Consider the following 23,555-nt stretch of genomic DNA (forward strand, 5'->3'; position numbering starts at 1 on the left):
AGTGTCCTAATTCCAGGGGTAAATTTCAAAGCTGAAACCGTGGTTTCTGCTTCCTATTAGTTGTATCTTTCTGTTGGGGGAGTGGGGTGGGGAAGATTAGTTTTTAAGAGAAGCCCTCGTTTAACATGTGAGAAAACTGGGACCTAAAGAAACCAAACGATTTGTCCGAGGTCACGCCCAATATTAGTGACCAAACCAGACAAAACCCACAGGTTTCAATTTGACATCCAAACCAGCAGCATCTGTAGTCCCGCACCCCCCAGTCCCCAAATGCACCCCACCATTTCCGCTCAGGCTCCAGATAAAGTTTTTTTTGTTTGTTGTTTTGTTTTTTTGTCCTACCCAACCCCCTTCTGCTTCGGCGTCGACCCGTCGTAAAAACCCTGCACAACGTGTGAGTGAAAACACGGTGACTCTCAGGAGCCTTTTTCTTCTGCCCAAAATTTCCCCGGAACGGGCTCGGGGTTGGGGGGATGTGGGGCAGGGGGCGGGGCCCGGCCGGCCGCCGGGAGCGGAGTGGGGTGACCCGGGGTAGGGCGGGGGGCGAAACCCCGACGGTGGGGAATCCCCGCGCCGCGTCTCCGCCAGGCCCGGGCGGGGCCGGGCAGGGCCGTGCGCGAATCCACCTCCTTAGGTGGCCGGGTGCAGGCACCGCAGCGTCGCGGAGGCCGAGGGAGAGGCGGAGCGCTGGGCTCGCCCGGCCCGCGGGGAGGGGGAGCGAGCGAGCGCCGGCCCGGCCCGGCCCCCAGCACCGCCGCCCCGTTACCTGAGAAGGGCCGGCGCGCCCCGCCCTCCCCTTCCCTCCCTTCCCACGCGGGCCGCTTCCCTTACCTTGAGGAGGGAAAAATTAAAAAAAACAAAAAACAAAAAAAATCTCCGCGGCCGCCTCCCCCGCCCCCCCGTAGGATGTGACATGGCGGTCGGCGAGGCGAGCGCCGGGAGCAGCCCAAGCCCCGCGCAGCCCCGGAGCCCATCCATGATATCGGCGCTCTCCCGCCTGCCGCCCCCCCCCCAGGGCCGCAGTGACCCTGCCCACAGGCCGAATCATCGATCCTCCGGGCGGGCGGGCGCGCGCCGCGCGCGGCCCGGCTTCCCGCCAGCCCCGTCCCTAGCCGCGCGCTCAAGGGCGGGGGGGGTGAGGGGGGTGGAAGGGAGAACCTCCTTCCCCGAGCCCCCGCCACCCAGCACCTCGCCGACCCCGTAAACCGGTTCCCCCCCAACCCCAACCCCAGCCCCACCGCCGGGGCGCTCTCTCTCGCGCGCGCGGCCGCCCGCCGCCCCCCCTTTCCCGCCACCGCTCGCTCGCTTGCTCCCTCGATCGCGCGCGCGCACGCGCACTTCGCTCCCCCCCGCCTCCTCCCCCTCCCCCAGTGGTTGCGTCCGTGACATCATCATCATGGCAACAAGAGCTGCAGCCTGGGACGGAGGAGCCCGTGTGATTCCCGGCGGCGGCGGCCGCGGCGGCGACAGCCACAGCAGCGGCGCTCCCCGACCCGACGACGAACGCGCCAGGGCTGCTCGCCCGCTGCCTGACGCCGGGAGCGTCTGAGGAGGAGGAGGAGGAGGAGGAGGAGGAGGGGGGAGGCGGCCGCCGCGCGAACCCCTCAGCCCCGCGTGCGCCCGCCCGCCCGCTCACTCGCCCACCCGCCCGCCTCGGCGTCCGTGCGCGGGGAGGGGAGGAGGAGGAGGAGGAGGCGCCTCCGCGGAGCCGCCGCCGCCGCCGCCGCTGCTGCTGCCGCCGCTGCCGGCTCGCCAGTGCACGGGAGGCTGGTGGCGGCAGCGGCGGCGAACATGTTCTCTGTGAGGATCGTGACCGCCGACTACTACATGGCCAGCCCGCTGCAGGGGCTGGATACCTGCCGGTCGCCGCTCAGCCAGCTCCCGGTCAAGAAGGTGCCGGTGGTGCGAGTGTTCGGGGCGACCCCGGCAGGTAAGCGGGCGCGGGCGGCGGGGCTGCCCTCCCTCCCCCCTCCCTCCCCGCCGCGCACCCGCGCGCACGCCGCCGCCGGCCGGCCCCGTCCCCCCGGGCTCGCCGCGGCGCCTGCCCTCCGCCGCTTCTCTTGTCCGCGCGTGACGGGAGGGAGGCGCGGAAACGACGAATGGATAAATAGATTAAAAAAAGAAAAAAAACCCAAAACCAACAAAACGGGGGTTCGCGCCCCGGCCGCGGCGGAGAGGCGGCCCGGAGTCCCTCTCCCCGCGGACCCCCCGGGGGGCAGCGCCTCGTCCCCGAGGACGCGTTCGCGGCTCCTCCCGGGGGGGACGACCCCCGTCCGAGAGGTGGCCCCGGGGGCGAGCGTCCGGCGCGGTGGGGGTCGCTCCCCGGCCGCCTCTCCTCGCCCCGGCTCTCCTCCGCCCCTGCCGGAGACGCCGCGGCTGTAGGAAGTGGCGCCCGGGGCTAGGGGAGCCTTCCCGTGGAAGTGACCGTGTGGCCCTGCCGCGAGTGCGGGGCGCGACCCCGCCGAGCGGCGTCCTCAGGTGCGGTGCTGTCCGTGGAGATGGGGAAGACGGGGTTCGTGTCGCCCACCCGTCAGCCAGCGCACCTAACGGGGTGGATTCGCTAGGGGAACGCAGCCAGGCTCGGCAGCGTAGCCGTTTTAGAACGCCTCTTAGGCTGGATGGAAGGGTTGCATCTTAAAAATAGATAATTAAAAAAAAAAAAAAAAGCTATGTTGAAGAAATGGTGGGAAAAAATGATAGAAGCTGTGTTCTGGAACGCTCTTTGGGATTTATGCTATAAATAGGATAGCAGCCAAGCATACAGGGTTTTTGTGTTTTTTTATTTTTCAGTTTTGCTTTTTACGTGCTTTACACTGCTAACGTGAAAGGATAAAGCCGTATTCTGGATGACAGTGTTCTTATCAAGGTATCGCCCTATGGGATTTTCGGTAGCATTTCCCACTTGATGCTCCTTGCCTTCGTCGCCATTCATCTTATTACTGAGTCAGGTTCTGTGCACTACCAAGATGATACCACTTTACAAAATACAGGCACTCATTATAAGCCGTTACCTTTTCATGTGAATTCTCTTTGTTAAAAATGTCAATGCCATAAATAAGACTTGGTAAAAGGCTCCTTTTTTGCTGTGGACCTTGGAAGCTAGAGAATTTGAATGCTGTTAACAGTTGGTAGAGAGTACACTTGGGACCTGGAAAGACTGGAAAATAAAAGCATTATAATGTTCTGAAGGACATTGTATGCCGTGGTGCTGTCTTTGTTTTGATTCGGAATCTCAGGGTCATATATTGCCTGTTCTCGCTTCAGCTGCAGAGGATTATGCAGAGAAGTTGATTTTCAAGTTGTAGAGCAACATGTTAATCCGAAACGTTGTGGCGTTCCAGCTTGTGTGGTGGTCGAGTTACTTTTCCACAGTTTTGTCTTTCCTGCTACAGTCACTAAATATTTATCCCTAAGTGATGTTAAAACTGTATTATATAGGAAAGTTTTGTGTGTGGAAATACATGAATTTCACTTGCCAACAGCAGGATTCTGTGAAAGAATGTCCTTTACAGATAGGCTGTGGTGTATACACTTCTTGTGCTTCTGAGTGTTGGAATGTGCACTGTTTCATGAGAAATATTTATCTCTTCTTTCCTTCCTCAATATCTTACAGTAGGTTGCCAGCCCCTAATTAGAAAGAGAAAACCCGCTGTGTTTTTTATGGTGTACTTTGAAATGTATAATATAAATCAATTTTAAAAAACTAAATACTTTTGATACAGGCAAAACCAAACTTCCGGTTGCTAAAGAGTACCAGGTTGAAAAGTGTAATTCACAGGTTAAAACAAAAATTTCTGTTTCAGGCATGCCACATGAATGAATGTAAATGTAAGTTTAGGACTCAGTAATTTGTTCTTTAATATATGTTAATACTTTACTTGGTTGTGAGATGCCTTGGAGCTGAGGTCAGAGAGAAAATAATAAAATAATTCCGTACATAGTATAAAACAAATCTTGTTTCCTCAACATGAAAAAAAAAATGAAGTCCTTGGCATACACTTACAGTCTACAGTTTTCATAAATCAAGCATTTTTAATGTGAGAATCCCCAGTGGAATCAGTATTAATTCAGACTCAACAAAAACTAAGCTGCAGAATTTTCTGCTTTAAAATTTTCTTCATAAAGAAAACTAGTCCATGCCATGTCGAGATTTAAAACTTGAAAATAATTAATGCTATAGAGACACCAGAATATTTTGTTAAAAATCTGAATGCTTGCCGGGCATGATGAATGCCTTTAATCCCATTACTCTGGAGGCAGAAGCAGGTGGTTCTCTGAGTTCAAGGCCAGCCTGGTCTACATAGCTAGGTGCGGGACAGCAGGGGCTAACATAGACAAACCCAGTGTTGAAAAAACAAAACAAACACATCTGAATAATAGAATTTTTAATGAAAACAAATTTGCTACTACAAAATGCAGGTAGTTTATATCTTTAATAAGGAACAATCTTCGTTTGTAACACTTGTAAGTCCATGAAGTACCATGAACATTCGAAGTACTTAATCCTTTTCTTTGATTTGGAAAAAATTTTTCTCTTTTTAAAGAGAATTTGCTTTTCAAAAAAGATCCTGAAAAATAGCGTCAGAAGAAAGAAATTTTCAAAATGGCTGTTTAAGAATTACAAATTCTGAACTGATTGGATTACTGCTATTGCATGAAAAGTAATTTTCTGCTTTAGGAAACAGTCCAGTTAACTTTTGTTGTCCTGTTTTAAGGACATATTTTAAGTAATGTAAATAGATGTCTTGAATTTAAAAGCCTCTATGTTTTGAGTTGGTGAAATTTGTAAAAATTTTTTAAATTTATTTATTACGTATAAATTGTTCCATCTGCATGTACACCTGCACGCCAGAAGATACCAGATCTTATTATAGGTGGTTGTGAGCCACCATGTGGTTCCTGGGAAATGAACTCAGGACCTCTAGAAGAGCAACCAGTACTCTTAACCTCCGAGCCATCTCTCCAGTCCCTGAAAATATTTTTTTAAGTAGCATATTCAAACTTGAATCTGAAGTTTTGACTGATTGGTTTGATCATTTGCTAACTGAAGATAGTAATTCCTTATAAAAGTCATGTTATTTTTTTTTATGTGACTGATGGAGTTACTTTTAAAAACCCTTTGTTCTTTCAAACTCATTAAAATGCTTTATATTTATTTGTGTGCATGTGTGCATGCACGAGTGTGTGTGTGTGCGTGTGCGCGCGCGTGCATGTGTGTGTATATGTGTGTGTACATGTACTCAAAGCACCATGTGTGGAGGTTAGAGGGAATCCTTTTACCTGAGGGTTTCTGGGGATCAAACTCAAGTCATCAGGCTCAGGCAGCAAGTGCCTTTATTAGCTTAAGTCTTCTCATTGGCCCTAAACTCAACTAAAAAGAGAAGGATTTGAGCATTAGTTTGATGCAGGTGTGTCCGAAGCATTATCATGGTTTTTTTCTTTTATAATGACATTCTACTAATTTGTCTTAGTGGAAAAAAAAAAAAAAAAGCAAAATTGTGACTAAAGTATTGGATAATGTGAGGAACTGGATGCTGTCCAGTGTCCACAGCTCAGCTGTTTGCTTGGTTCTTGGTGTAGCTCCCTTCATGCTGAGCTTAGATGACTCTCTGTTTTCTCAGCATCAGGTTGAACAGTTACTCTTTCAAAGAGATTCCCAGCTGAGATGCAGGGTAGGAGTGAATGGAAGAGTAAGGGGTTCACAAACCAAGTCATTGAACAGAGTAGGCCAAACAGATTATAGGAGGAGATGCTTGCCTTCAGGATTACTTAAGGAACTTTTACTACTGCCACTGTCTTGTTAGTTTTCCTCCCACTTGGTGAATATATTATGTATACACTGTTCTTCCAGATCTCATTGTGGATAGTTGTGAGCCACCATGTGGTTGCTGGGAATTGAACTCAGGACCTCTGGAAGAGCAGCCATTGTGGTTAACCTCTGAGCCATCTCTCCAACCCCCCATGATGGGCTTTTTAAAGCATAAATTATAATTCTGAAATTCTACATGAGTATAGGTGCTTATTCTTATATCTTATAAACCTACTTGTAGAAAACTATTATAATGAATGTTTTGGTAAGCTGGTAGATTTGTTAAATATAGTTGATACGAGTATGATTTTGAAAACTATAGCACTTTTGAGAAATGAGAATCTTGTTCCTTCTTTTAGCTAAACATTCAGAAATATTTTAAGATCATAGAAGACCTATTCAGTTAAAATTATTAGAGATTTTTAGGAGCACACAGAGGTATGGTCAGGCTAATCACAAACAAAATTGGCCACTTTAAAAGTATCTGAAGTCCTGAATAGAAAGCTGTGCTGGTTTTATTTATTATATTTGACTAAAGTTCTAATCAGCACATTAGGAACAGGCAGGAGCCCTCTTAAGTCTAGAACACTATGAAGAAGCTGTTGTATGTATATTAACATATTCTATATACCTTTGTAAAGTTTCTGGAAACTAGAAAACAAGAGGCTATAGACATGTAAATGTATATTGAACATAGAATTTTTAGGCTAAAAAATGTGTTGTAAAAAATTGTAATACAGTAAGGACTCCAAAATGAGGATGTGGTAACCTTCTTATAGGCAAAAAGGGAAATCCAGGGAAGGCTTCATGAAGGAAGTATGGATTAAGGAATTTAATTTTTTTTTAAGAATTAAAAAAACTGTCTTAAAGAAAGAGAGAAAGGGAAAAAATATAGAAGCCAGACGTGGTGGCACATGCCTTTAATCCCAGCACTAAGGGATACAGAGGCAGAAGTATCTCAGTGAGTTTGAGTCCAGCCTGGTCTACAAAAAGTCCAGGACAGCCAAGGCTATACAGAGAAACCCTGTCTTGAAACAAACTGTCTCTCTGTGTGTATGTATACATGTATCTATACATACATTCATACATGTATCTATACTTATATCTGGGGGGAGAAAGAGAGAAACAGATACAAGGCAATTTACAAATGAAGAAAACTTCTCTCTGACGGACAGCTTAGCAATGTATACCAATATACCAAGAAACATATCCTTGAAATGTTCCTTTTTGACTCATTAATTCTAGTTTCAGGGATCTTCGTCTATGAACATAAATCTTTTGGCAAATCTGATTATCTTTTGAATCCATCTACTTTTCATTATCCATCATGATCATAGTGCAAGCTCCTAGCATTTTTGAAAGGGTTTACTGCAATAGCCTCCTAATCTTGGGTTATCCCAACCTACTCTGCCCCTTCTAATCTGATTTCTACACTGTAATCAGATTTTTTCAAAATGCAAACCTGTTTACATCACGCTATATGCTTTTAATAGCTTTCAGTTGTATTTAGAATACAAATAAAATTCCTTGTCTTAACGTGGTGTTAACCACCTGTCCACAGGTCTTGCATACCATGGCCCTACCTTTGTGTTCAGTCATGGCTTGAGCCATGTTTTTCTCACCTTGCTCTTTGTATTCCTGCCATGTTGGCATTATTTCAGTCCCCTTTTCTTGTTGTGCTTCCTCCCAGAATGAAGGTGTTGTACTTCCATCCCTGTGAGTAGGATATTTTCTTTTCTTGTTCTAAAAATTCCAATTTATCTTTCATTAAGAAAGCCTTGTCTACCCAGAAGTTTAAAGCTCCTTTGTAGCATTTATTATTCTGTATATGTTGGAAATTACTGTTTATTTCTTCCTCGTTGTAAATTCTAGAAATGCTGGTAATGGTTTTTGTTGTGGTTCGCTGTTATAGACCTATGCTTACCAGTGTGTGTGAAACATAAGGATTCATTGCAAGAATTAATCAATGGATGATAGTCATCACAGAGAATAACCCCAGATACCTAATAGTTGGGAAGTAGTTTCATAAATGGAGTATATTCCTGCAAACTATTAATCCCTAAGTCATGCTTTAGATTATGTAACAACATGGAAAATATTGTCTCCATATTTTGTGAAAGTATCAGCTTACAAAATAGTCAGTTAAATGCAGAAAATTTTATCAAAGTATAAAGGTTGGTTCTCTGTAGAAAGTGTGTTTTGTATTCTTCGAATTTTTCTACAGATCACATATATTGGCTTAGTAGTTTGTAAAAACATTCACAAACTTGTTAGGAAAAATCTAATTTCCTAGATGTGCTTCAGAAACATAGTAAGAAAAAGTATGAGGCTTATTAAGGTCTCCAAAATTAATATCCCCTAAGTGCATAATTGCATTATTGTGTTTTGATCTTGGTTGTACTTCGTTGAGAAAATGCCAAAGGAATTTTTTTTTATTAACACAAACTGGCAATTTTCAGTTGACATATCCATCTGTTTGTGAAGTTATTTTAAAGTGTGGGTGTAGGAGTAGGTGTTTGAAGGTGTGTTTTCTTGTAATGAGGGTCAAGTGCTCTACCATTGAGTTCTATCATCAGGACCTAAAATAGTTTTAAACCTGGCATGAATCTGGCACACAATAACAATAAACAGAGTAAAGCTCAGAAATGAACTCATATATATTAGTGTTTTAAAACAAAGATCCTATTTTTTTGATTTATCAATTGGGAAAAAAATGGTTATTTAATAATGATTTTTTATTATACATATTGCTACTAATCTGGACAAAAGAAAGTTGACTTCTAGAGGTATCAAAAATAAATGTAAGATAAGAAACAGTACGTCATTACTGTAGTCCAGTAATGATGAATGCCTTTCAGAGCATGAAAAAAAAAAAAAAAAAGCACTGAAGTTAGATTTTGAATTTTATAATACAAGTAAAATTCTGTTTGAGGAAAAAAAATCACAAGCTAAAAGGTAAACAGATTGGTAAACTAATTTGTACTTTTGAAAAAATCCCGTTTCTTAATAAATGGCTCCTACCAAAAGAGAAATTAACAAAGAAAATTCATGTGAAAAGTGGTATATGAAAAAAAAAGAAAAGTGATATATGTATATAGTATTTCTTATAAAGTTATAATTATAACTACATCATATTTCATCATCTGTCATATTTGCAAAGCTGTTTAGGATAAGTCAAGAATGGCGAAGAAAGAGAATGCCAGTCTCCTACATTGTTGGTAGGATTATAAAGTCTTCATGCTCTATTTAAAGCAGTTTGGAAATGTTCAAAATTAAAAGTGCACTTTTATTACAAATCAGCAATTCGACTCAAGGGTTTCATGCTTCACATTTTGCATATGTGTCAAATAAAATGTATGAAAATCTGTGGCAGCACTGTGATAAAATAATGGGAGTACAGCAGTAGTGCCATGTCATAAGAGAAAAAGGCAAGACGAAAGCTGGAGTATGTTTTAGGTAGCGATAACGGGATGTACTGTTGTCTTTAGAGAGATAGGAAAATTGGTGACAGTAATTGCCTCCAGTGAGTAAAACTGGTTAAGGTGTAGTTACTGGAATTAGTAAAGCAGAAAAAAAGGAAAAGGTCCTAATTGTTGTAAACAGTTGCAGTGATTGCTACAATACTATTTAATTTGGAGCACTTATTTCATGGGTTTGGGGTACCTATAAACTAGGGTGAGTAATGCTTTTGTTTTGAAGTGCATATTTCAAGTGCATTAAGAGTATGTTAATTGGAATGACTTCAGCCATCAGCCACAGCTGTTTCTTGAGGAAAAGAGATTTTTTTGGAGCTGCTCGGAGCTTGTATTCAAAGTACCCGAGGAGCATGCTCTCCAGTGCAAGGTGCAACTCACTGATGACAAGGAAGTAGGAGGTGCCTGGGGGGGCAAAGACAGGGGCCGGGAAAAACCACTTGTAGGTCCAAATCTCAGTCCTGCTTGCCATGTGCATTTGATGGATCGATCATCTTAGCTTGCTGCAAGGTGACTATCAAATAGAATAAGCATGTCCCCTTAAAAAATTCAGTCTTGATGTGAAGGACTTTGACTTGAAAATTGATACATATTTTGATATTTTTGTACCTATATATACCAAAGAATATCTATCATAATGCTTTAAATATTAACTTTTCTTTATATGTATTTTCCACCAGCCACCATGCAGATGCTCCTTGTGTCCTTCTATGTCCAAGGGGTTAAATAATAGTAACATTGTCAAGGTGAAGAGATAGCATTCTAGACATATACATATATGTATATAAAACTTTGGGGTGGTAATATATGCATTATATGCAATATATATTTTTATATATTTATATATTCACACATGAATTTTAAACAGGCAGGTTTAGGCTATGTCAAGTAGTTGATTGGTATGGGGCTAGATGTGAAAACTGGGAATCTCAACAGCATTCACTGCTTCATGTTAGCACTTTCTCAAAGCTGAGGGGATGTAGTGGAAATATATTGATGACAATTGAAAGATGAAATATAGAACATTGGAAGAATTACTAATTTCGCATAGTTTAAAGCTTTTTAAAAACTGTGTCAAGAAGAGGAGAGAATGTAATTGTAGAGTAGATTCAAGTAAGGTGTGTTTGTTTGTGTGTGTAAGAATTTAGGACAGCCATAAATGAACAGCAGTATTGGATTTAGACACAATTAAAAATAAATTAGACTTCTCAGATTTCTTTGCTGATGTTCTTTTTCTTCTGCCTTTTCACTGGATTAGAATCCATTCAGGATGGAACTAGAAAAGATCATCCTGAGTGAGGTAACCCAGAAGCAGAAAGACACACAACGATATATTCACTTATAAGTGGATATTACCCATGTAATATAGGATAAACATACTGAAATTGATAGTCCTAAAAAAGCTAAACAACAAGGAGGACCCCAGGGAAGAGGTTAATCCTCGTTCAGAAGGGCAAACAGGACAGGCATTGGAAGTAGGAGAAGACAGAACAGGACAGGAGCCTTCCACAGGGGGCCTCTGAAAGACTCTATGCAGCATGATATCGAAGCAGATGCTGAGACTCATAGCCAAACTTTGGGCAGACTGAAGGGAATTTTATGGAAAAGGGGAGATAGAAAGACCTGGAGGGGACAAGGAGAGCAACAAAGCCAAAACACTTGGGCTCAGGGGATCCTGCAGAGACTGATGAATCAACCAAGGACCACGCATGGAGAATATGTAGACCCCCCCCCCCCAGCTCAATCTCCATGTGGGTTCCCTAGTAAGGGGATCAAGAACTGTCTGACATGGACTCGTGGCTGGCTCTTTGATCATCTCTCTCTGGTGAGATGGCCTAACTAGGCTACAGAGAAGAGGATCAAGACAGTCCTAATGAGACCTGATAAGCTAGGGTCAGATAGTAGGGGCTGAGGACCTCCTCTATCAGTGGACTAGGGGAGGGGGCGTAGCTGGGGAAGAGGAAGGAGGGGTGGACCAGGAGGAGATGAGGGAGGGCCCTACAGCTGGGATACAAAGTGAATAAATTGTAATTAATAATAAAGAAAAAATTAAAAGAATCCATTCAGTTAATGTAAAGCAAAAATGATAGTAGTTTAAGTATGTTGCATTTAAATAAGGTAGGTTGCCATTAGCTCCAGTTGTTTGAAAGAAATACTTGTAAATTTAATGAGTGTGATGTGTGATTTGATGTGGAGTGTATGTTACTTTGGTACCTAGTTGCTATTTTAACACTACAGTGACATTAAATAAGAAATAATGAGTGAAGATACAGTGAACTTGGAATACAATTATGAGTGATTATGTTAACTTGCAGTTGCCATGCAAATATAAATAATACAGAAATGGTTATCTTAGACAATGAGAAAGACACCCACTATTCAAACATGATATAGATGCATTTAGGGGACCAGAACAAATTATAAGTAAAATTAAGACGTCCAGTTACAATCCTTTAACTTTTGTTTTGTTTTGTTTTGTTTTAAACATTATTCATTTGAAGATTTCCAGATGATCCTGTGTTTCTTCTGGTTCTTACAGATTTTTAAATATTTCAAATTATTTAAATGAAAACTCTGGTTGCTTAGTTAGTATTGGGAAACTGGACTGTTTTCTGCAGCAGAAATCGAATAAACCAAGCAAAGTGACTTCTGAAGCAAATGGATAGTCATTGTCAGTGTAAAGTTATATATATTTTCTGGCCAATTCTATTTTAGATTTAGATGATAGTTTTGGGAAATACTAAGAATTTGAAATCAGTTTTCTTGGGGGTAATTATTTAATTTTCTTTGGGTTCAGAGAACATTATATAAACAAAAGTGTTAACCTCAAAAATGCCTTGTCTAATATTTAACAGTTTGTAAAAGTTTTCTATTTTTCTTACACTTCTTACAATTGCCAAGAAAGTACAAGAATTTAAAAAAGTATTTTAGTTTGCATATACATATATTTACACTTAAAAGTAATTTATATATTAAATTAGGTTTGTTTAAGATGTGAAATAAATGGCTTTGTAAGTAAGAATACATGTTGCTATGTGAAAGAATGTAAAGTTAAAACATGTTGGCATACTCCTAGTTTCTCAGAACAAGAAAATGACTAATCTAAATTTCATTTCAGAATAAAAACCAAGACAAGCCACATAAAAGCAACCTAAAAATTAAACTGTCATCATATTATTTGTTTTAAAACTATGGAATAATATATCTGAGGAAGATTACTCTCAAAATTGTTTTTCTCAATTTCAAGTAAGTAATTTATTTTGGTTAATATATTGGGGGTGAGGGGGGTGGGGTGATCCTTGGCATTGAAGTTGGTACTCATCCTTAAAATAACAGCTCAATAGAAAGCTCTTTAAGCCTCTGGCTCCTTTGACCACTCCCAAGGTTTATCTCCTTGTTTTTTAAGTTCTGGCCCTTTCCCACACTGCTGGTAAAGGACTCATCGCATTGAATATTGTTTGTAAAAATAGTCAAATAGTACTGTCCTCAGGTAAACCCCCTCACCCCCCAATAACTCCTCCATCCTGTTGCCTTCTGTGCTGAGATACCCCCAGCAAATTATTTTACTTCTATGTGCCTAACTTCCTTCTCTGTAAAACGAGTTTTAATGATTTCTACCTCACAGGGTTATAGTACTGAATAAAATAACCAACAAATGTCTGCCATATATAGTAGCATAATGTTACCCTTTTTTATACTTGTCTCTAGAACCTTGTTACCTCATGTGTGCTGAGTGCTCTTTAAAATGTTTGAACTGAAGTGAAGTGGAGAGTGCACTTTTGTGACCTGCTGTAGTGTAAAGTAGATCGCTTGCCGCTGTGGGGTAGCCCCTTAGAGTTGGTCAGTGACTCATGTCTATAGAGGAGATGATTATGTAGTTAAAATACCTTTTAAAAGTTGCCCAGTTTTTATAATCACTGTATCTAGGCATAACTTAAAAACAAAAACAAAAACAAAGACTTGTCTTATACAGGGCAGGGCACTGTCCATGTCTGACCTTTCCTTGAAAGGGAGCAGTGATAAGCCATTGGTTAGGGAGTAACTATAGTGTCCCAATGCTGCAGATTAGGTTAAATGTGTTTCTTTGAAGGAGCCTGATTTTTCCAAAGCCATTAGTGATTTTTAAAATACATAAATTTGATACACCATGTTAAAAGCATATGCCAGATGTCACAATAAAGGTGACTTGTCAAAAGGGATTTATTGGTTTGTTCCGTTTTGCCTTTTGTGAATTTATAATACATGTAGAAAAAAAATGAAGCTTCTGGTTTTAAAACCTATTTAATATTGTGGAATAAGCCGTATAATTTGTTATTCTGTAGTGTTTCAGTTGTCTTCACCATGAATTTTGTAAATGTATTTTTAAGTTTTGTTTTTTTTTTCCTACAAAGTCAGAAAGATCTTCCCAGTTACTTCTGATATATTGTATTTTGGTGGATTACATTTAAGGTTTTTAAAATAGAAAGCATATGTTAGTTAAATATTCTAACATTATTTTTAGTAACAGGTATTGGACTATTTATTTACTGTGTATCATTTTCCAAGTGATTTAGTCTTTGTATCTATTTTTAAAAAAAATGTACTGTTTTTCCCATTTGTCCCTTGAGGAAATGAAATGTGAAGAAGCTAATTGACTTACATCTAGGGTTGTAGTATGTTTGCCTCATGGCATTTGAGATCAAACGTGAGAGCATGTACTAAGTTGTTACCCATCTAGAGAAAACAAGCAGAAAAGCAAAATATGTAACAAGATAGTAACAGTTTGTTGGCATATGACAGTAACTGTAGGCATATTCTTCATCACAGTAACAGTACTTGTGATCCATATTGATTCATTTTTTTTTCTAAACAGTACTCTCCTCAATGTTCTGTGGATAATTTAGACTGAATTACTTTATGTAAATGTTTTTATAAGGAAATTGGACTTTACAGTTGATCTAATAGAAAATATTTTTATAAGCTTAGTAGCTTAGTATAATTAAACTCGTAGTATGTGAGACCTCGTAGTCAGACCTTCATATCTGTAGGTTTTATATTCAGATTCATCCAGTCTCTGAAAGTACTTTGGGGGGGGGATTGCATCTGTGCTGCTTGGCACAGACTTGTTTTTTATTGTTACTGTTTCTCAAACAATTGAACATAGCAACTGTTTGCTTAGCATTTATGCTGTCTATGGTACCGTAAGTAACCCAGAGATTATTTAGATGATATAGATAGGTTATTTGTAAATACCACTTCATTTTATATGAGACTTAAATATCTGAGATAGAAGAGTGGGAACAACTATATTTTCATTGTGGAACTTAAAAACCAGAAAAAGTAAAGTAGGAATTTTATATATCGGAAGTATTTTGTACCTACTTCTACTAACTTCTGCTTTACAACAATCCTCCCTTAAACTTGTCAAGAAATAGCTCCGTTAGTCTATGATCCTGGCTTCTATTAGTTAGGCACCGTTGTGCCTGCTTCTCTGTGGGCTTGTTTCTATGTCTGCCATCAGGAGGTTGGTCTAAAGTAGTTTGATTTGGTACTGGCTGTTGTCTAGGGTGCTATAGAACCATGTTTCTAGCAGGCTAGAGGTAACACCAGAGTTTACAGGAACAGCAAATAAAGGCAAGCCCCATATGTGTTGTTGTTTGGACCAAAACAAATCACAGGGTTTCCTTAGGGGTTTCCTAAGGATGTATGGCTAATTAGGGGGTCATTATAATCTGTTATACTGTTGCTAGCTGACTCATTTTTTAGAAACATGCTGCCAGGATGACATTACTCCCTTTGTTAAATAAGTAGTACTTTAAAAAAATTAAAAGTAATGCTAGGAATTGAACCCTGTGTGTGATAGGCAAATATTCTGTCAGCTCAGTTGGAGGTATTTATGTAAATAATATATTTGATGGTTCTAGTAAACTTAATCCCTTCTGTTACTTACTTTTGTTCTATTCTTATTCTTCTGTGTCCCATTCACAAGTACTTACATTGTCCACTAACTGCACAAAAAGTTATTAGATGAGCAGTAAGTGGAGGAGTAAGGCTACTGTGTTCATCTAAGTTTCCTACAGTTATTTACCTGCTTTATACAGAGACCTCAAAAAACAGGTAATTACAATAATTTTTAAATGATCCGTACCATATATATCTTGTGTGCCACATTTTAAAAAATGTTTTACCATGCATTTTATATTTATTTAATTTTTGGTTTTTCAAGACAGGGCTTCTCTCTGCAGCCTTGGCTGTCCTGGGCCTGGCTTTGTAGACCAGGCTGGTCTCAAACTCACAGAGATCCTCCTGCCTCAGTCTCTGCTTCCCTGAATGCTGGGATGAAAGGCATGCACTACCAGACATTCTTTAAATTATAAAAATTGTTATACAGAAGTTGTTTTATCTGTACTACCATCAGAAAAGAGACCAGATACCGAAGATTATGTTCACAAGTGTTTTATCATGAATCTGATGGGTAAAAGTATGGATCTCACTGCAATATTAACTTACATTTCTTAGTTTTTTTAATTATTATTTGTATGTATGTGTGTGTGTATGTGTGTGTTTATGCCTGTACCCATGCCACAGCATGCATGAATAGATTGGATGACAGGCAGACAACTTTGTGGAGTCAGGTCTCTTCTTCCACTTTTACGTGGGTTTCCAGGATCCAACTTGAGCACCAGGCTTGCTCATAGCAAGTACTTTTACGTGCTGACCTATCTCCAGGCTCCTGCATTTTTTTTATTGTAGTAAGATTGTCTTTCTATATGCTTGAGAAGCATACTTAAACATATGCATGTATGCATACATACAGTTTAGACAGAAAGTATTTTATGTAGCGCAGGCTGGCCTGGAATTCATGTGAGAATGACCTTAAACTTGATCATCCTGCCTTCTAAGTGCTGGATTACAGCCATTCACCTGGTTCGTGTGGTTCTAGGGAATCAAACCTGCAGCTTTGTGAATGCTAGGCAACACTTTGTCAAATGAGCTACATCCCTTGGTCCTTATGTTTTTTGTTTGTTTTTTAAATACACTATTTCAGCCAAGTGTGGCAGCACACGCCTTTAATCCCAGCTCTCAGAGACTCAGAGGCAGGCGGATCTCTGTGAATTTGAGGCCAGCCTGGCCTACAAAGTGAATCCAGAACAGCCAAGGATACCCAACAGAGAAACCCCATCTCTCAAAACAAAACAAAAATACACTATTTCTCTTTTGCTCATTTTTCTGTTGGAAGTCTTGATTCTGAGATGTTTTTCACATGTTAGGAAAATTGGCCTATGTCTGTGAATTCAGTTGTTCTTACAGTAAATGCTCTTTATTTAAATAGTAATTTTTAAAATTGTGTGTGTGTGTGTATATATGTGTGTGTTTGTGTGTGTGTGTGTGTGTATGTGTTAAGTGAACCTTTTCAAACACATTTTGATGAAGTTATACCTGAATACTTGGGGCAAGAATGCAAAGAAAAAAAAAAACAAAAACAAATCTACCATGAGCATTTCTTAGTTAAATCTGTAATTTAAAATTTTTAAAAATATCCTGTCTTTAATTTTTTTTTCCTCTTCTAGATTTATTTCAGTCAAGAAATAGGGTCATCCTCTAAAGGACTATTTTTAGATGATCAGTTGTATAGCATGGGTAGAAAATACTTCTATCAGTTAGAAGTAATTGTTCAGAACATTAGTTTGAGTCTTGCCTATGTCACATTGTGTATGTGGTTGTGATTTTAACACGAGTATATACAGCAGTAGTACAAAGATTTCTTTATTTTTTCAACTGGCCCTTTCCCTAACTAATCATGTAGACTTATTAGAGTGACTAGATTGTTAGTCTCTCGCTGGTCACATAAAAGAAAAAGAAAATGCAGCTATTTTGGAAAAATAATAATGCTTCCACTACCAAATCATACTGCAGAAGTTATGTGAGATTACAGGCAGCTGTGGAAGGGCAGAGGCAGCGGCCCCTCCTGTAGCATGTCATGTGAGGCACTCCACTCTCCTGGACTCTGGACAAATGGGAATTCGGAGCTGGGAGAGTAGACAGGTTAGCATCTTTTGAGCAACTTAAAGTAATTTTAAACATTTTTAAGATTGATGGACCTTTTCTGCATAAGTTCACTCAGCAACATTAAAAAAAAAATCAAAATCAAATAGTAGCTCTTAAGTGATATGTAGAACATAGTTGAAAGCCAGTATCTTGTATTCTTTGCATAGTTTTTAACTTTGCAAGTTACTGAGGTTTCTTTTGGAATTTATGTCCTCAATCTCTATACATTTCATTATAAGTAATTTATCATGTATTTCATACAAATACAAATTTAACATTTAAAAAAGCATTTCTGAAGTTGCAATGTAGCTCACAGTGTGTTCATTTGCTACAATGACTTTCCTTCCCCAAAAGCTCATATTAAACTGATGTGATATCTTAGAAAATAAAACTATATAAAGAAAATATGACATTTTAAAATTTTGTTTTCAAATGTTATATATCTATATATTTATTTTTGTGTCATCTGTCAGGAACAGTTTGTTTTCCACTTTTGTTATGTTTTACTAATGTTATGTATCACTAATGGTTTTATTTTGTGTATGCTATTTGGCACACACAAAAAAAGCTTGATAACTGATACAACTTTTAAAACAGTTATTTAAATTATAGTGAGGGAACTTTTTCCTGGTACTTGAACTACAATAAGATGAAGGACTAAAAAAAAAAAAAGCTTCATTTTTAAAATGATTACATAACAGTGATTCAGTTGCTGTCAGATTGTTTCTAAATGCTAATTTTAGGGCTTTACATTTACCTTGTTACAGATCTGTTATAAGTTTTCTTGAATAGCATTATAAAATATCTCTTTAGCAGTCAGAAGGAATTCTTTTATTGATTCCCTCTTGAATCCTATTTCTTGTGCTGTATCATTATTTCTGTTTCTTTTTAACTTGATTTTTTCTATGATACCTGTTGCTATATTTTTAACCCTTTTAGGTCACTTCATGTTGACCTATCTGAACCCATTTTCAGTAAGATTTTTAGACAGTTAAATTTTTGTTATAATAAATATGCTTTATTCTCTTATCCTTATTATTTTATACATTTAGTGTTGTATGAAATGAGAGCTAGTTGACACTCCCTTGACAAGGATGGAAGAGGCCCTTGAGCCCAACAACCCACATATGACTAAGGCATTGATCCCTTAGTCATAACTTTACACTTTTTTTGGTTTTGTTTGTTTTTAAGACAGGGTTTCTCTGCCTCGAACTCACAGTGATTTGCCTGCCTCTGCCTCCCTGAGTTCTGGAATTAAAGGTGTGAGCTGCTACACCTGACTAATTTTATACATTTAAAGTAACCCTTTTAACTCTTTTAGTTTTGGCTTTTGTAGTTTAAAACATCTCTCATGTGTTTTTTGTTGTAGCATAAATACAAGGTGGGCAGTGATGGCACACGTCTTTAATTCCAGCACTTGGGAGGCAGAGGCAGGCAGATCTCTTGAGTTTGAGGCCAACCTGATCTACAGGAAGAGTTCTAGGACAGCCAGGGATATGCCGAGGAACCCTGTCTCAAACAAACAATGGCAACAAAAACAAAGCATACATACAGAAAGAAATGAAAGCATATGCTGAAACACAATTGTAATTATGAAATTCAAGAACAAGATAAAATAGTCTCTTCTGAAGTACAGATTTGTATCCCTCATCCAGAATGCATGTGATCAGAAATGTTTCAGGCTTCATAATATTTACTTGTACATAATAAAACATCTTACAGACAGGCCTCATGAAACTCATTAACATACCTTGATCATACAGCCTGGCAGTATGACTCCATCACACTAAGTTGGATGTGAAATTTTCATACTTAGTGTGTCGTGTCAGTGCTCAAAAAAATTTGCAATTTTGGAGCATTGTAGATTTCAGATTTTCACAGTGGGTATACTAAACCTGTACAAACAATTGAATTTTTTTGGCACTCCCAGCTTCCCACACTAATTTGTAAGACCACTATTAAGTATTAAATATTCTAAACTGTACATGTAATCTTTAAAAAAACAATAGGGTTTTTTTTTTGTTGTTGTTTTTTTGTTGTTGTTGTTGTGTTTGTTTTTTTGGTTGTTTTTTTTTTTTGGGTGGACATGGGGTCCTTAAATCTGTCTTACCTCCAAGAATTTTTGAGCAACACAAATTGATCTTGATAGGAGGGAAAAGAAGGACACAAATTGGATGAGAAAGGAAGAGGGTGTGGATCTGGGAAGAGTCAATGGAGCGAAGATGATCAGGATACACGCAAAATTCTTAACTAATTAAAAAAAGATTATTTCTTAAATAACAACAAAGATAGCTTAGGTATTAGACTAAAATACTCGGACCCCACTGTACATAGTGGGCTGGTCTGGAGCACCACTATGCGCCCTCTGTTCCCGTGTTTTTAGGTTTCAGTTGCTTTCTTGGTTTGTGTGTGGTAGCAAGGTCTCCACTCTGCCAGACCAGCCCTGGACTTGATGTGTCGCCAGGTTTGAATTTGATCCTCCTGCCTCATGATACTTCCATTACAGCCGTGTTTCAGTGCTCTCAGCCTGGATTCCAATTTTTATTACCCTAGTTTCTTCAGATAATGCTTTCAGGTACTATTTTGGGGGTGGTTGTGTATGTAGAACGTTTTTCTGAACCCTAGACTACCTGAGAATGACTTTTTTTTTTTTTTTTGCATGTGCATATTATTGACTGGCATGGTTAAGAATGGCAAGCTAAAATATACCTTAATGTGCCTATGTCCTAGGTTTTTTTTTCTTTAAAATTTCTGTGACTATTTTTCTGATGTCTTTATTTTTTTAATTACGTGTGTGTGGGCGCACACATGCCCATGTGTGTGTGTGCGCGCATGTATGTATATGGCAGTATAGGTATTCAGGTCAGAGGACAACTTGTGGAAGTCAGGTCTCTTTTTCCACCATGTGGGTCCCAGGGATTGAGCTGAGCTCATCAGTGTTGTCATATTTTAACATAATGTAAGTAGTAAGCAGTTTTAAAAGTAGTATGATACTTGTGGCTTGAATATTTCTTTCCCTTTAAAATTTTTTTGTATCCATTTTCATTGTCTTCTTTTTTTACTCTTTAAACATTTTTATTTATTTGTTTATTGAGACAAGGTTTTCCAAGTGTAGCCCTAGCTGTCCTGAAACTTGCTCTGTAGACCAGGATGGCCACAAAATCAGAGATTCATGGCGGAACTAAAGGCGTGTGTCACCACTCCTGGCCTCACTGTCTCGTTTTAAGCATTCAGCTCTTCAGGGTTTCTTTTGATGCTTGATTACATTGATCTATCTAGTGTGTGGGTGCACACGTGCCTTGACACATGTTGAATTCAGACGGCAACTTGCTGGAGTTTTCTCCTTTAGTGAGGGCTGTCAGGTGTAGGAGCAAGTATCTTTCTTTACCTGCTGGGCCATCTCTTGAGTCCCATCTTCACTCCTACCACTACTTTTTAATTTCTGCATTATTGATGAGTACCTTTATTGTTTACTGTAGTACTGATATAGTTTTTGACAATATTGGTTCTGCTCTTTCTCAGTCCCAGTGTAGTTTTTAATTTGTTTTTATTCCTTTTTCTTTTATAGCGTTTTGTTTAAATCTTAGTTCTACATATGTCTGTTGTCTTTTATTTCTTCTTGGTCTTTTTCAGTCTATCTGCTTTCCTTATGAAACATGTTTCACAGAAACCTTATTTTAGTTTTTATTTGTGTGTGTACCATTCTCATGTGTGTATACCATTCTCATGTGTGTATGTGCATATATGTATGCATGTTTGTGTGTGCGTGTGAAGGCCAGAGATCAACACCAACTGTCTTTCTCCATTGCTTTCCTTCTATGTTTTGAAGCAGGTCTCTGAACGATCTTCCTGTCAAACTCTTGTCCCCCCCTCCAGCACAGCAGTTGACGCAGACAGCCGTGCCTGGCATCCTCAGTGGGTTTTGGGGCTCTGAGCTAAGTTCCTTTTGCTTGTGCAGCAGGCACTTTACACAGTGAGCCATCTCTCCAGCCCAGGTGGATTGTGAACACACTGTAGGCACTTTCTGTATTACTTTTTCTAAATTGTAAATTACCACAATTCTGTATGAGCATGAGTGTGGGCATGTGTACGTGTGTGTGTGTTTGTATAGATGAAGGCCAGGCAGCAATATCAAGTGTTCCTTGGTACTGGAGGCATGGTCTCTTACTGTCCATGAGGCTTCTTGCTTAGGCTACAGTGGTTGACCACTGAGCCAAAAGAGAAAAATCCTCTTTTCTCCACCTTCTAAAAGTGAACATGGGCTCTGAAAATTAATTGCAGGTCCTTTGTGTGGCAGATACCTTATGAACTAAGCTATCTCACTAGCCCATCCAGATTCTTGGCAGTTTTATAAAAATAATTTATTAGACTAGCAGGATGGTTGTTAGGTAAAGGAATTTGCCACCAAACCTGACCACCACCTAAGTTTGATCCCTGAGACCTTAATGGTGGATGGAAAGAACCAGCTCTCACAAGTTATCTTCTGACCTTCACCCGTGTGCCTTTATATGTATGTGTGCACACACAGTAACGCTTTAAAAAACTGATCTATGCTGCTGATGATTTGTAAAAGGCCCCTTCCAGACTGACACATCTGTGGCCAGTGACCTTACGTTTCCAGTAGGTAGAGTGTGCCTCGTCTCCTTTTTCATCTTTACTTTCCACCTACAAGATGATAAAAGTCCTCGACTTAATTTGTAGTGTGAAGGATTATGTACAGCCAACTCAGATAAAAACATTCATCTAGTATTCCTCTATTGGACTAAGATTTGTTTCCTCTCTGTTGCTCTGTACACTGCTTTGGTGTGTAGGAGCTAATACATTCCTAGGTAACCTAAGACAATGCATGTTCTATGTGTTAAATGAAAGCATTATGTGTGAACCTCTGAATTGTAAATGCTCTTAAAAGTAATGGGAGCTAATTTATTTATTTTAATTTTTAGTTTTTTGAGATAGTATTTCACTCTAGGCCAGGCTTGTTTGAAATCACAATATATCTCTGGCTAACCTTGAACTCACAACAGTCTTTATGCCCCAGCCTCCCAATTTCTAGGATTACAGACATGAACCACTATACTTGTCTTACTTATTTTTATGAAAGCTAATACCATATTACAGGAAAGAAACAACTGTGTTCTGTCAATCATGAGATAACCTTAGTCATCACAGAAAGTTTTTGGCAGAGGATTTTTTTTTCTTGTTGAAGCAGGATGTTGTATGTCTAAGAGAACAGAATATGTATTGTATCTTACTGTATTTAAAAGGTTGATTTTAATTTCTCACCGTGTGTGTGTGTTCAGGTACCCAAGGAGGTCAGAAGAAGGAATTGATGCCTTGTAGCTGGAGTTATAGGTGCTTGTGAGCCATTTGAGAACTTGGGTCTTCTGTGACAGTAACATGCACGTTTGATCACTGAGCCTTCTCCCCCCCCCCGTCATAACTATTTTAATGAAGAAATGGTAGAAGAGTTATTCTGTGTTCTATTCATTCTAAAAAGTGTTATTTTTTCCATGTGTTTTTATATATCAGCAATTGGAATGTGTCTTTAAAAAAAAGATTTATTTATTATGTATACAATGTTCTGTCTGCATGTACACCTGCTTGCCAAAAGAGGGCATCAGATTCCAGTGTAGATGGTTGTGAGCCACCATGTGGTTGCTGGGAATTGAACTCAGGACCTCTGGAAGAGTAGCCGTTGCTCTTAACCTCTGAGCTGTCTTTCCAGTCCCTGGAATGTGTCTTATAATCAGTGGTATGCCTCATTTAGTTGTCAGTGTTCTGCCTGTCTGTCTTGAGGGGGGTCTTGCTCTGTAGCTCAGGCTATTTTGATCTTGCATGCCTAGCCTCCAGGGTCCTGATATAGGTATTATCTGAGTTAGGGTTACTATTGCTCTGATGAAATGCCATGACAAAAATCAAGTTGGGGAGGAAAGGGTGTATACGACTTAGACCTCCACACTGTAGTCCATCATTGAGAGAAGTCAGGACAGGAACTCAAACAGGACAGGAACCTGGAGGCAGGAGCTGATGCAGAGGCCATGGAGGGGTGCTGCTTACTGGCTCGCTCCTCGTGGCTTAGCAAACTTCTTTCTTATAGAACCTAGGACCCGTCGATTACTAATTAGAAAATGCTCTACAAGCTTGCCCACAGCCTGAACTTATAGTAGCATTTTCGTAGTTGTTGTTCCTCCTCCCAGATGATTTTAGTTGGTGTCAAGTTGACATAAAACTAGCCAGCATAAGTA

The 23,555-nt window shown here is 39.9% G+C and overlaps 1 protein-coding gene and 1 pseudogene across 4 annotated transcripts in view; both read left to right on the forward strand.

Annotated features, from left to right (window-relative positions):
- The first annotated feature begins 1,390 nt into the window (after window positions 1-1,390).
- Rev3l (REV3 like, DNA directed polymerase zeta catalytic subunit) overlaps window positions 1,391-23,555 on the forward strand; it is a 133,053-nt gene continuing 110,888 nt past the window's right edge. For 2 of the 4 annotated variants that reach the window (XM_060373348.1, XM_021657208.2), the window contains exon 1: window positions 1,400-1,930. In XM_060373348.1, coding sequence (XP_060229331.1) covers window positions 1,792-1,930 — 139 coding nt within the window. In that variant the 5' untranslated portion in view covers window positions 1,400-1,791. Of the gene's footprint in view, window positions 1,931-12,400; window positions 12,529-23,555 lie in introns of those variants that run through there. The other 2 variants (XR_009587958.1, XM_060373349.1) reach the window with 2 other exon arrangements.
- LOC132649618 (U6atac minor spliceosomal RNA) lies at window positions 18,362-18,473 on the forward strand (annotated as a pseudogene).

This window comes from Meriones unguiculatus, chromosome 20 (assembly GCF_030254825.1).
Source record: "Meriones unguiculatus strain TT.TT164.6M chromosome 20, Bangor_MerUng_6.1, whole genome shotgun sequence".
In the NCBI taxonomy this organism is placed as follows: Eukaryota; Metazoa; Chordata; class Mammalia; order Rodentia; family Muridae; genus Meriones; species Meriones unguiculatus.